The sequence below is a fragment of the Micropterus dolomieu genome, linkage group LG08 (assembly GCF_021292245.1).
Source record: "Micropterus dolomieu isolate WLL.071019.BEF.003 ecotype Adirondacks linkage group LG08, ASM2129224v1, whole genome shotgun sequence".
Classification (NCBI taxonomy): Eukaryota; Metazoa; Chordata; class Actinopteri; order Centrarchiformes; family Centrarchidae; genus Micropterus; species Micropterus dolomieu.
In genome coordinates this window covers 18,471,683-18,485,265 of record NC_060157.1, presented here as the reverse complement: position 1 = coordinate 18,485,265, position 13,583 = coordinate 18,471,683, and the positions used below count along the sequence as shown (strand labels likewise).

General features: G+C 43.7%; 1 protein-coding gene across 16 annotated transcripts in view; it reads left to right on the top strand.

The window, feature by feature from the left end:
• huwe1 (HECT, UBA and WWE domain containing E3 ubiquitin protein ligase 1) overlaps nt 1-12,064 on the top strand; it is a 46,921-nt gene extending 34,857 nt beyond the window's left edge. For 13 of the 16 annotated variants that reach the window (XM_046055144.1, XM_046055143.1, XM_046055146.1 and 10 more), the window contains 19 exons: nt 92-483; nt 668-1,328; nt 1,441-2,161; nt 2,279-2,370; nt 4,089-4,245; nt 4,344-4,476; nt 4,673-4,887; nt 4,978-5,213; nt 5,948-6,050; nt 6,598-6,747; nt 6,861-7,106; nt 7,199-7,316; nt 7,426-7,566; nt 7,656-7,943; nt 8,153-8,258; nt 9,583-9,700; nt 10,118-10,299; nt 10,894-11,084; nt 11,197-12,064. In XM_046055144.1, coding sequence (XP_045911100.1) covers nt 92-483; nt 668-1,328; nt 1,441-2,161; nt 2,279-2,370; nt 4,089-4,245; nt 4,344-4,476; nt 4,673-4,887; nt 4,978-5,213; nt 5,948-6,050; nt 6,598-6,747; nt 6,861-7,106; nt 7,199-7,316; nt 7,426-7,566; nt 7,656-7,943; nt 8,153-8,258; nt 9,583-9,700; nt 10,118-10,299; nt 10,894-11,084; nt 11,197-11,299 — 4,353 coding nt within the window. In that variant the 3' untranslated portion in view covers nt 11,300-12,064. The remainder of the gene's footprint in view (nt 1-91; nt 484-667; nt 1,329-1,440; nt 2,162-2,278; nt 2,371-4,088; nt 4,246-4,343; nt 4,477-4,672; nt 4,888-4,977; nt 5,214-5,947; nt 6,051-6,597; nt 6,748-6,860; nt 7,107-7,198; nt 7,317-7,425; nt 7,567-7,655; nt 7,944-8,152; nt 8,259-9,582; nt 9,701-10,117; nt 10,300-10,893; nt 11,085-11,196) is intronic. The other 3 variants (XM_046055157.1, XM_046055156.1, XM_046055150.1) reach the window with 1 other exon arrangement.
• Nucleotides 12,065-13,583: the final 1,519 nt, after the last annotated feature.

The window sequence follows — 13,583 nt, the reverse complement described above, 5'->3', positions numbered from 1 at the left end:
GGGTAAAAGGTGAAATATGATTTCCAAGCAAAGCAGTAAAAGAGTCACAGATAATCAGCTTTTTAACTAAGCATGCGATTGGTCATCTTAGGTTCTTGCCCAGCAACGGGCAGAGCAGCAGCGCAGGGAGCTATCTCAACAGCCCCCACAGGGAGACACACCTCTGGATCCAGTCACCTTCATCCAGACGCTGCCCTCAGAGCTCCGGCGTAGTGTCCTGGAGGACATGGAGGACAGCGTGTTGGCTGTCATGCCCCCCGACATTGCTGCCGAGGCAGCTGCGTTGCGTAGAGAGCAAGAGGCACGCCAGAGGCAATTGATGCATGAGAGGTTGTTTGGTCATAGTTCATCTTCAGCCCTTTCAGCCATCTTGCGCTCACCAGCTTTCACCAGTCGGTTAGGGAGCAATCGTGGCGTCCAGTACACCCGACTGGCGGTGCAGAGAGGAGGCACATTTCAGATGGGGGGAGGAACAAACCACAGGTAAGAGGCCAGTTTTAAGAATCCATTTTTTTTATGAAATGACAGGAAAAGTGAATACGATAAATCTTGGAGACTTAAGATATGTTGAATTTTTATGTTATTGAAAATGTCCTTGGTGGTCTTGAACAGATCATACTGCACTTCTAACAGGTGACAAATATGTGTTATCCTTTTGTTTACTCAGACCATCCAGTTCCAGCGTGGACTCCTTGTTGCGTCTGCGCGGTCGATTGCTGCTGGACCACGAGGCCTTGTCCTGCCTGCTGGTTTTGCTCTTTGTGGATGAGCCGAAGCTTAACACCAGCCGCCTGCACCGTGTGCTCAGGAACCTGTGCTACCACTCTCAGACACGTGGGTGGGTCATTCGTAGCCTCTTATCCATCCTCCAACGCAGCAGCGAGAGTGAGGTGTGTGTGGAGACCTCGCGTATAGAAGACTCTCGCGGCAAGAGGAGCATCCAGGGAGGGTGTGGAGGAAAAGGCTCGGCCACCTCTTCCCTCTCCTCTTCGTCCTCCTCTTCTTCATCCTCATCTTCCTCCTTAGAGCTACTGAACAGGGTGGAGTCCCGCAGCTCCAACCAGCTTTCCTGGCTCTCTGTTTCTATGGACGCAGCCTTGGGCTGCCGGACAAACATTTTCCAGATTCAGCGAGCATCAGGTAGGAAACACGCTGACCGGCACTCAGCTGGGAGCTCTACAGGATCTGGAACACTGGGAGGAGGAGTTTCAAGTGCTGCTGTAGGTGTCACATGTGCAGGAGGTGGAGGTTCCACTGTCCACATCCACCCACAAGCTGCTCCAGTGGTCTGCCGACATGTGTTGGACACACTCATCCAGCTAGCTAAAGTGAGGGTCCACTTGTCTTTGTCCGCATCTGATGCATCATCTATTGTATATTCCATGCTCAGTTATGTTGTAATAACTGATTTAAATTTTTGTCTCTGGTCTATCCCTGCAGGTGTTCCCCAGCCACTTCACCCAGCAGCGCTGTAAGGATCTGTCAGCATCTACTTCTGACCTGGACTCTCGTCTTTGTTCACTAGCGTCTGCAGGAGGGGGAGGAGGAGGGGGCTCCAGGTCAGGGTCGCAGGCTCAAAGCAACCCTAACTCCAATGCCTCCAACACCCAGAACTCCTTGGGCTGCTCTGCCATTACTCCCCAGTCTCTGGGAATCTCCACTGATTTTTGGGACCTGCTGGTCAAGCTGGACAACATGAATGTCAGCCGCAAGGGCAAGGCCTCTATGAAGACAGTGCCTCTGGGGGGCAGTGCAGAGACTGAAGGGGCTCAGTTCAGCCTGGAGACATCCCCTCTAGGCCAGTTGATGAACATGCTGTCCCACCCTGTAATCAGACGTAGCTCCTTGCTCACTGAAAAGCTGCTGCGCCTGCTCTCCCTTATATCCATTGCCCTACCTGACAACAAGGCCACTGAGGTGCCTGCGGGGCACCCCACCCCACAGGCTGCCAACCCCAACATGGCAACCAGCTCAGCAGCTACAGCCCCAATCATAACACAGGGCACGGCATCAGCGGGCTCTAGCCAGCCCACTGTCACAGGCCCTGGGGCCTCTATGGGAGCTGTAGCCCAGGGTACATCTTCAGGGACAAGTCTAGCAGTCACCCAGACATCCTCTACAACAATCTGCATACCCACGTCCACTGGAACAACCTCTACAGGTAGCGTTCATTTGTTCCAAAAGAAAATGTCATCAGTTAATTTAGGCTTTACAATGTAACTGCGATTTGAGTCGAAAAATAATGATGTATATTTTTTGGGGCGTTTTGCCAAAACAGGGAAACAGAGGGTCACTACTAGCAGTACAGAGAGTGACAACAAGATGGCCTCCACTGGACTCACAGAGAAACAGCTTCAACTCTCTGTGGAGGTATGGGGGGAAAACAAGTTGAAAAAGTGTTTTTCATGGTGTCATCATGAAATGTGTGTAAATTTCCATAAAGTATAACTTTGATAGAACTTCAAGATATTAGTCTGGATAAATTGGAAAGATGTGGATAGTTAGGTAAGCAAACTAAGGAGAGATGTTTAGATGGCGATAAAGAGCAGAGTTTAAATTTGATTCAAGAGGCATAATTGGTTTGTGGCACTGGGCTTGTACTTGACTTCTATCTTCGACAAAAATCGAGTGATTCTTCAGTATTTATAAATATTTAAAATATGTGAATCTTAAATAGACATGTGGGCGTAAACCAGACAATAAAAATGTCATGTGCAGCCTGAACAATAAATAATAGTTAACGGTTATATTAATTATGGGACTCCTGCTCATCAACAGCATAAGTAGTAAAAAGCAAAAGTACTTCTTAAATGACGCATCGATGAATCGTTGAAATGATGTATCGAGGCGAATACTAAAATCATCGTTAGCTGCAGCCCTAGATCCCACGTTATCCTCTAGTTTCGTTTGTTGTTGTAAAATGTACATGCCCTGTGCCCACTGTGATTGGTAAGTAGAACTGTAACATGAGGCGCATGGCGCTTGTGATTGGTGAGCAGGTCTGTCACACAAGGAAGACAACAAAATTAATTTGTAACTGCACAACTATATAAAACAAAGTCAGATGTGCTGTATAATTAACCTACATTTTAATCGCTGTTTTCACAATTAGCTAATTGCGTTCTTTCAAATCACAATTTCGATTTGAAAACAATTAATCGTTCAGCCCTAACCAAAACTATATATTTTGGACAAATTGTCTGAGCTGTCCTCACATCATCCACATGTCATGCTTCCATGCACCAGGGCTCACAGAATAGTTTAAATATATTAATTATGATGAATAAAATGCTACGGCCTTTATAGTCACCAGATCTCAACCCAGTTGAATTCTTATGGAAGATTTTCTCCAGCGTGTAAGATGACGCTCTCCACCGCCATCTTAATTAGACCAAATGATAGAAGATCTGTTTAGTGACTATCTCAATGTCTTTTTATGTCTGGCTATTTTTATTTTTTTTAATTTCTGTCTGCTGTACTCTCTTGCAAGAGAGATTGATCTCAATGAGATTAACTTATTAAATGATGGAGGTCTGTCTGTCAATGAGGGAAGATGTTGTGTAGACACTTTATGTTGGTTTTTCCTTTTTTAATTTGTCACCCATCTGTATATGTGACTTGATCTACTGTCCGATCCATCATACTATGACATTTGTGCATGGCTTCACATCAAAGATTAAGGTACCTGGATTGTGACAACATCAGTCAGAGACCATTTTCAGTCCGTCAGGCTTAGTAAGCAAACTTTATTTACATAGCACTTATATTAAGTGTACAATCAATCAAAAGATGAAAGCAAAGGACTTTAAAGTGGCACTGATATTACTTATGAGACTTTGTGGGAGGCTGTTCAGTGTTGAGGCAGCAGCAACAGCTTCTTTGTCGTTTCCTTAAAATAGCCGCAAGTCTGATCCAACACACAGTATATTGATCGTCTCCAGAGAATTCTGTTGACTGTGACATAAACAGGCAGTTCATAAAAAGATACTGACAAAATAATGTACTACTATTTATGTGCGCCAATTCTGTATTTCTTACACCTTTCTGCAATTTGAATAATCCTTGGTTGTTGTGTTTTTTTCTACAAGGTGTTGACATCTCACTCATGTTCAGAGGAGGGTCTGGAGGATGCAGCTAACATTCTGCTGCAGTTATCTAGAGGAGACGGTGCCACCAGAGACACGGTGCTCAGACTGCTGCTCAGTGGAGCAAGACACCTCGGATACACTCTTTGCAAACAGATCGGTCAGTGCTGGGCAGCTTCAGAGATGCCACTTCTCATGCTCCCATTGAAAGAAACCGTTCTGTCTTTACACACATTTTGAACATTTTCTCTCTCTCAGGCACATTACTGGCCGAACTTAGAGAATACAACTTGGAGCAGCAGAGACGGGCACATGCTGATTCCCATTCCCCGGATGCCCCTCCTGAGGATTCCTCCCTTTCAGGCAGACTGAAGGGCAAAATGACCAGCAGGTTAGCCAGTGATGACTCTGAGGCATCAGGTTGTCGACACAATTGCAAGAGAGACTGGCAGATTAATTCTGTTTAATCTAAACTATAGTTTAAGTAGGCGGGGTAACATTAGAGTTGGTAGTAATCGTACCTGTTTTTGCATGAAAGTTAATTTCCCATAACTACAATTTCCTTTACCTTTCATGTGCGTTTGTTGGTTGGGGCACAGGTTTGACGGTTCAGAGAGTGTCGTCATTGTGGCTGCACAAAAGCGCACCCTCGGGGGACGTGAACTTCAGCTTCCCTGTATGAGCTCCCTAACCTCCAAGACATCAACGCAAAAGTTTTTCTTGCGAGTGCTGCAGGTCATTATCCAGCTCCGTGAGGACACACGGCGCGCCAACAAGAAAGCCAAACAGACCGGCCGGTTAGGTAAGAAGATTTTACATAAACGCAGTGTTTACACTATCCTGATGATGTATCAAGTGATAAAATCCCTCTCCTTCAACTGTCAATGGCCAGGCTCCACCAGTTTGGGCTCAGCCAGCAGCATCCAGGCTGCGGTGCGTCAGCTAGAGGCTGAGGCTGACGCCATCATCCAGATGGTGAGAGAGGGTCAGCGGGCACGCCGGCTCCAACAGGCCCCCCCACCCACCGCCTCTGCCGCCGCCGTCGCTGCTGCTGCCGGATCCTCGGTGGCTGCCCCCCATGCCCCCACTGGTGCTGCTCCCCCTGCTGGCACGGCTGCTGCTGCCACGGTTAGCATGGGCTGCACTGACAGCAGGCATACTCCTACTCACACACTTACTGTAGGGGACAATTCGAAACCTGGGGGGAAAGGACATCAAATACACAATATGACCATCACAGCATAGTGATTTAAAAATTACTGTGGTGATCATCAAGAGAAATCCTATGAAATGGCTACTAGCTACTGCTTTGTTTATAATTTGGCTTTGGCTGTACTGGCTTTGTGCATTTTGGAAAATCATAACCTAACCCATTACTTATAATATATCTGTCTTACTTTGAAAAAATCACTTTAGTTAACCTTTTTAAATGGTATTATATGTGTAAACAACATAATGCCTAGTGCGGTCACCATACAGCCTTCTACCTGAAGCGTTGCTTGAGTTACAACTGATGCCATGATGAACATTGACAGCCCCAACTGAGAGATGGATGTGCCATTGATCCCCTGCTTTCTGTACCCGTGTCTTTGCATTGACATGTTCTGTGGTTGAAACTGTCTAAATATGAATGTGCTGCCTGCTCCAGTCTGTTCCACTGATGCTGTCTGTTTGCTGGCTGACATGGCTTCATGCTTTTGGTCCTCCCTCCTTCCCTTCTCAGTCCCTATGTCATTATGCATGGTATTATCAGTCAAGATGGGTCACTATGGGGGGGTCGATAGACGGTCATAATAATCATTAATTCTTCCATTTTTTTTTTTTCTTCCTCTCTCTGATCCTTCCTGGTTGGTTTTGTGTAGTCTGAAGTGCAGTCGATGTCAGAAGCCCAGGCAGCCCAAAGAGATGAGTCTCCAATGGATGTGGACCAGCCATCTCCTCTAGAGCAGGACCCTGCACCTCTGGGTATGACTCACTTTAAAACACCTGCTGATTTGCTGCTTGTTTTTCTTACTTTCTCTTCTGACACCCACAGACGGTGAGCCCGATGTCATTTTTTTTGAGTTGCTTTTATTTTATTTATTTAGTGCAGCAGTTGCAGAAGGAACTTTAAACGGACCAATTAAAAATGACATTTGTTGCATAGTACAGAGTTGGCGAGGGACCGGCATCATCAAGAACCTCATAACGCAATGCTGTATTAATTGCTGAAGTTCTGATTTGACATGTTTTAATATTGGAGTGGGCAAACACTATAAAAGAAAACGTGTAAGAGCAAATTATTCATAACAGAACTATCTGAATAAGATCCACCACAAGGTAGTAAAAGGTTTATGGTTTTGATGATTAATTGCATCTAAAACGAAGGGATCCGCAGCCGCATATGGGGTTGTTCATCAACACTTGATCAGTCCTTTTAACAGCCAAAAAATTGTTTCACTCTACTAGCCTGTGTAGTTGAATGCATAACTGATGTAAAGGTTCAGTCTTTTATTGGAATTTTCTTTTTTAGATGAAGAAGGAAACGGCCAGTCAGAGAGCGAGGAGAGACTCCCAGACCTCCCACTGCTCAGCGAGCAGCTGTTGTTGGATGAACTATGGAACATGCTTGGGGAGTGCCTGAAAGAGCTGGAGGAGTCCCATGACCAGCATGCCGTACTCGGTATGTGAAGTCCTTCTTAAGAAATTCATTTCTTTTTGCTATATGTGATTTATGTTTGTTCAAGCAGCATGGTTTTGTGAGTTGTTGCCCCAATGTTTTCCTTGTTTCCCCAGTTCTACAGCCTGCCGTGGAGGCCTTCTTCCTAGTCCATGCTACAGAGCGAGAGAGCAAACCTCCTGTGAGGGACACCCGAGAGAGCCAGCTTTCTCACATCAAAGATGAGCCTCCACCACTGTCGCCAGCACCCCTTACACCTGCCACACCTTCATCCCTAGACCCGTTCTTTTCCAGGGAACCATCTTCCATGCACATCTCTTCAAACCTGCCACCAGACACCCAGAAGTTCCTCCGCTTTGCCGGTGAGCCTGAAAGATTTAATTATGGGGAATGGTAAAGCTTTGTTCTGATACCTAGTGCAATGTCTAACACGACTCATTGTTCATCGTTTTAGAAACTCACCGCACAGTGCTTAACCAGATCCTGCGCCAGTCCACCACTCACTTGGCTGATGGGCCTTTTGCAGTACTGGTTGACTACATACGCATCCTGGACTTTGACGTTAAGAGGAAGTAAGGGGGATTTTCTTGTACTTCTATTTTACACTGTTAAATACACAGTTTGGCGTGGAATTGGCTTTTTCAATCACTGACGTGCTGGTCTTTTTGGCTGTCTCTGCAGGTACTTCCGCCAGGAGTTGGAGCGACTGGATGAAGGCCTGAGGAAGGAGGATATGGCTGTGCATGTGAGGAGAGATCATGTATTTGAGGACTCCTACAGGGAGCTGCATCGCAAGAGCCCAGAGGACATGAAGAATAGACTGTAAGGCTACATTGCACCTCTATTCACTTGTCTCTCCTCAGTTCAGAACCACTCAATGCGAGTCTTACTCTGCTTCCTTTCTATTACAGGTACATTGTGTTTGAAGGGGAGGAGGGCCAGGATGCTGGTGGCTTGCTGAGGGAATGGTACATGATCATCTCCCGGGAGATGTTCAACCCCATGTACGCCCTGTTTCGCACTTCGCCAGGCGACCGCGTCACCTATACAATCAACCCCTCATCCCACTGCAACCCCAACCATCTCAGCTACTTCAAGTTTGTGGGTCGTGTGGTGGCCAAGGCAGTCTATGATAACCGGTTATTGGAGTGCTACTTCACCCGCAGCTTCTACAAGCACATCCTGGGCAAGAGTGTCAGGTATTTGAGTAACTGGCAAAGACACCCCATAACTTGTTATGCCTTGCATTGTTCAAAACATGTTCCAAATACACTACTTGTCCCAACAAACCATGCCTGATCGATTTGCTACACTAAACGTTTGCCAACCAGAGAGCTGGTTAGCTATATTTTGCAGTATTTCACTTGCATACATTAATAATATGGATGTATTTTTGTGCTATTACCAGGTACACAGACATGGAGAGCGAGGACTACCCGTTTTTCCAGGGCTTGGTGTACTTGTTGGAGAACGACGTGTCCACGCTGGGTTACGAGCTGACATTCAGCACAGAGGTTGGTGTCTGTTCTCTAAATGTTTCAATTAGCTTCGAGTGGAAAATGGATTATCATGCTGTATCCTCTCCTTAAGTGTGGAATTTGGTATTGGGCTTCAAGGGTTTGAATCCCGAATGCCTCATGTTCTCATAAAATAAAGGCTGCAAAAAATGTAATTTGTAATTTCTGCCTCGCTGCTGTCATGGTAACATAACGTTACAGTGTGTGTCATCTAACATTCGGACGTTTTATATTTTGTGTTTATTTAATGCTGAATAACATTACAGACGATCTGTGACTGTCTGTACAGTCTGTGAGTCGTTTCAATTATTTTCTTTGCCCCACACAGAAATACATTTGATCATTGTACCGCATTACTCGATATTGAAATAAAAGTAGCCTAATTAATGTCGATAATTGTTATCACAACACATCAGAAAATTGGATTCATTTTAAGATATGCTACTATTGTCATTCTAATGTGCTTCATCAGGATGATTGAATAAAATATTTATTTACTGATTAGACATGTTTTTGATATTTATTTTTGGATAAATTGGTATGTTAATCGAGTAATAGGCAATAGAGTTGGGCGATGAATGAAACATCGGGATGGATGATGTCATCGTGTGCGTAGGCGGGGCAGCAGTCGTCTCGTGCATGTGTTCTCACACAGACTTGTAAAAAAAAATTGGAAGACTATATTAACTTACATTACAAGACGTGGTGGATATTTTACGCATGGACCAGGTAAAGCAACAGTGAACACACAGGGTGCAGATGTTGGTTTCAGTTGTTTGATAGGCTGCGTCATTATTAAGCTGACATGCGGCTCCCCTACTGCCGTGACAAAGGATCGCGGGTGGAAATAAACGGAAAAAAGACGAGTTCTCGGTCTTTTAGGCGACTTTATAAAACATACTGCTGATGGAGAAAATGGAGCAGACGAGGGAAGAGAGGCGGGGCAAGCTGGAGTGTTTACCTGAGGTGTAGGTGAGTGTGGGGAGAAGAGAATTCTGAGGCAGGTGCAAAGCATAATTAAAAACAATAAGAATGTTTGTGTGTTATTAAAACCTGCTTTCACAAGGTGGTTTAATGTGAACATTTGAGATTTTTTTTTGCTGGTGTGGGGGGCGAGGTTTTATAATCACGATGCCTGCTAAACGTCTGATGTCTGTCAGCCATCACCGATGGACGATGGCATCGTCTATCGGCCCAACCCTAATAGGCAACATTTTTTTCCTTTTAGAATACACAAAATTATTCGTCAGATTTAATAGATTTGAAAAATAATCGTTATGTACAGCCCTACGCTGAACATCTTTGTGCTCTGTCTGTGTAGGTCCAGGAGTTTGGGGTGTGTGAAGTGAGAGACCTCAAGCCAAATGGAGCCAATATCCTGGTCACAGAGGAAAACAAAAAAGAATATGTGCACCTGGTATGCCAGATGAAGATGACAGGTGAGATTGTGGTTATTTCACCAAATATTTAATTTCCCAGTAGGGCTGTTAACATAGGCAGTATTAATGGTTTAATCTTTATATTTTAATCAACAGCTGTCAATTTGAATGTTGAGGGCTATATGTATGAAAAAGATTCTCACTGATAAAAAAAAAAAAAGCACTAGATGGCAGCATTCTTAAATTTTGAACTGATCAATATGCAGCAGAGGGCTAAAGGTGTTTCTCTCTGGAAGATGACTGATTTATCCCTCCAGCTGCTGCTCGAATAGATTATTCATTAAAGCTTTGAATTTTCAGCTGCTTAATTGAAAATAAATAGCCACCAAGTTAATAAGAATAATGTTAGCAGCATGAAAAAGGAATATTGTCACTACAGAAATATCCCTGAATAAATACTTTCAATTTTTTTGCTAGGTGCGATCCGCAAGCAGCTGGCAGCCTTCCTTGAGGGATTCTACGAGATCATCCCCAAGAGGCTGATCTCCATCTTCACTGAGCAGGAGCTGGAGCTACTCATCTCTGGCCTGCCCACTATTGACATCGATGACCTAAAGGCCAACACTGAATATCACAAATACCAGTCCAGCTCCATCCAGGTATGCATAAGTAAACAAGTGTACCACATTATTATTTAGTCTACCCTCTTCTACTTAAGGTTCACTTAAATGTAGATACCGTTTGCTGTTTTCAGTTATTGCTTGTGGAGCTATTTCAAGTGAACTACCACATGGCTTCTTGTACAACACAAACCGTACCATATGCAGTACTGCATGTCACTTTGAAGAGGGATAAATGAACTGAAGTGTGTCCAAACCAAAACTGCATACTTGACATATTGTTTGAAATTGCTACTATTACTACTAAACTATTTTGGGATTATTGTCCATATCTTGCAGAATCTGTAAGCAATGGACAAGAATTTGGTATCGGAAGTATTCTGGTTTCCGTTTTGTAGTCTGAGTAGCATTGACGATCATGTTTGTGGGGGTTGAGTTCTAGTTGCATGCAGGTTAACAGTCCATGTGGCGAGCAAAAGAGACAGAATGCATTATCCGATTTGAATGCAGTTATCCATAATCTCTATCGGCTGGCTACACCGGAAGCCTTGAAATATTGGCTGTTGCCCCCAGAGGCTAAATTGCCGAAATTATAACTCAACTGCTTTTGTCATGCTTTTCTTTTTACTTTAGATCCAGTGGTTCTGGAGGGCCTTGCGGTCCTTTGACCAGGCGGACCGGGCCAAGTTCCTGCAGTTTGTCACCGGCACGTCCAAGGTTCCTCTCCAGGGCTTTGCTGCTCTGGAGGGGATGAACGGCATCCAGAAGTTCCAGATCCACCGTGACGATCGCTCCACTGACCGCCTGCCATCTGCTCATACCTGGTAAACACACAACAAGCTTACAAGGCATATGCAGTTATAACAATCCTGGAAGAAATACAATTGTTAAAATATAACTTTTGATTTAATGTTCTTTCTCCTTTTCCATCCTCAGCTTTAACCAGCTCGATCTCCCGGCTTATGAAAGCTATGAGAAGCTGAGACATATGCTGCTGTTGGCCATTCAGGAATGCTCAGAGGGATTCGGACTGGCTTAAACTATGAGACTCTTAACACACACAGACATGCATACAAACACTTGATTTAGATTTGCCTACTCCTGACACATTCACACTGATAACCTTTGCACGCACGCACGCACTCACTATCATAGACATTACTGGATTACTTGTTGAATGGCCTAGACTTACTGGTTTCTATTCCATATAAAACAGATAAAACCAGCAAGTGAAATGGTCTGATTGACATTGCGTACAACACAGAGCGCCTCATGTTGACACAATTCTGTCTCCCTTCCCAATTCAATGGCAAATGCAAGTGTGGATTCAGAGGATAAAACATGGACTAATATAAGAGACGTTTTCTTCATTTAGTTTGATTTCTCTGTACAAAAGGTTTGGGAGTTTATTATGTTTAATCTTTTTTGTTCTCTGGCTGTGTAAAAAGAAAAAAGAGAATGTTGTTTGAACAGGATGGTTATAAAACCTTTGGGGAAAAATGTTGGTGGTTTCTTGTTGCGAATTTGTGCCCTCACAAGCCTTGACTATGGGGAACATTTTTATCGGGGGTATATGAACAACTTGAGAAGTTTTGGAGATATTCACAAAAATGCACTTTTCAAAAGTTTTGTGGCATTTTTAAGGAAGGATGGTACAAAAAATGAAGAGAAAACCTGAAGGAGATAAAAAAAAAAAAAAAAATTAACCATAAATTCTAGAGTATTTTTGGCTATTAAATCGCTGACCCAGCCTTGAGCCTTTGAATCAGAGTGGAATAACTACATGAATAAATGCATAAAATTGCGTCTATTGTCTCTTTTAACAGTGTTTAAGCATTACTTCCAGTGAATTAATTTAATCCAAGTTGAATGTGTAAATTGTGTTGGTGTGTGAGATCACACCAAAATACTAATTATTGGATTGAATTCTCAATAGAAAATATTTTCTATTGGTTAGTATTTTGTTGGTCACTCCCCATCATCCTGTGACAAATGAAATCAATCCCACAGTTCACATGTGCGTTGATCCCAGTGATGAATCAGACAAACTGCCCCTCATGTCAAAGTAATTTAAGCACAGTAACGTGTAATGACTGATGCCATCCTAGAGGACATTTCTCATGCTCTGCCTGAAGCCTTTAGTTTAAAACAATCAGTTCAGAGCATAAGGGGGGCTCATTACAGTTGTGCTGTTCTGTCACATGCTGACATTGACCCCGTCTGCCCTGTGGCCTCAAACTACTGTCTGTACCCTTGATTATGTCAAACAGCCCACAGTGGCTTTTCTTTGCCCCACCGCCTTACTACTGACAAACTGAAGATGAACGAGCACCAACTTGAATTCCTAGTCCTGGTACCAGCCACAAAGAATGCACCGAGAGTGTCTGCTCATGTTCATGCAACACTTCATGGATGGAAATCTGTTTTATACAGTCTAAGATGGAATTAGATTTTTTTACAGCAGACATTTGCATGGCATGTCAGCTGGGAAAGCACAGGAGTAATTAACATTAAAAACGGCTGTGTCCCATTTAAGGTTTGTGCAGACTACACGACTTTGAGCGTCGGCCGATGGCCGTGCCTTTCAAACTACACAACTTGAGTCTTGACGCCGTTGTGGCGTTCGCACTACGTGCCCCATCTTTGACGGGGTCACACACTACACGAGCTGACAGCGGCTCTATCACCCGACGGGAAATGAGCGAACCTACACACAAAACAGCTGTTTGTTATTATAAAGATGGCAATTAATAAGACAAAGAATATGGGTGAAAGAATGGATTAGCACAGGCAGGTAGCAGGGATTGTCTGAGCTATAGAGAGAGCTGGAGGTGAGTGAAACGTGTTTTGCGGTGGAAAAAGTAGCTGCCTGCTCTACCTTGGGTTTGGTTCAACCAAATGAAGATTGAAACTTGGCTTGGCTCTGTTTCCAAACTGACCAAGAAGTCCTGGATTGGGTTTTAACAGCTAACCTATTTATAAACTCATCACAAAGTTTGTGAAGTCTTACATTCTTAATACTAATGTCGGTTAGTCAGTTAACCTAGATTTCTGAAATGAAAACTGGGGACATTTTTGGTTTTATACTCTGTCAAATATAACTCTTCTGAATGAAATCAAGTCATTTTGAGGTAGGAACTAGGCTACCTTTTAGCCTCAATAATTAGAGGCTGCAATCACTTCCTGGCAAGTAGCCTAGAATACTGCATTTTATGTGTTGTTTTGGCCATTTAAATGTCTTTTAAGAGGTAAAAAGTATAGTTGAGTTATAATCTGTCAAATATAACTTCTGAATGAAATCAATTAATTTTGAGGCAGAATCT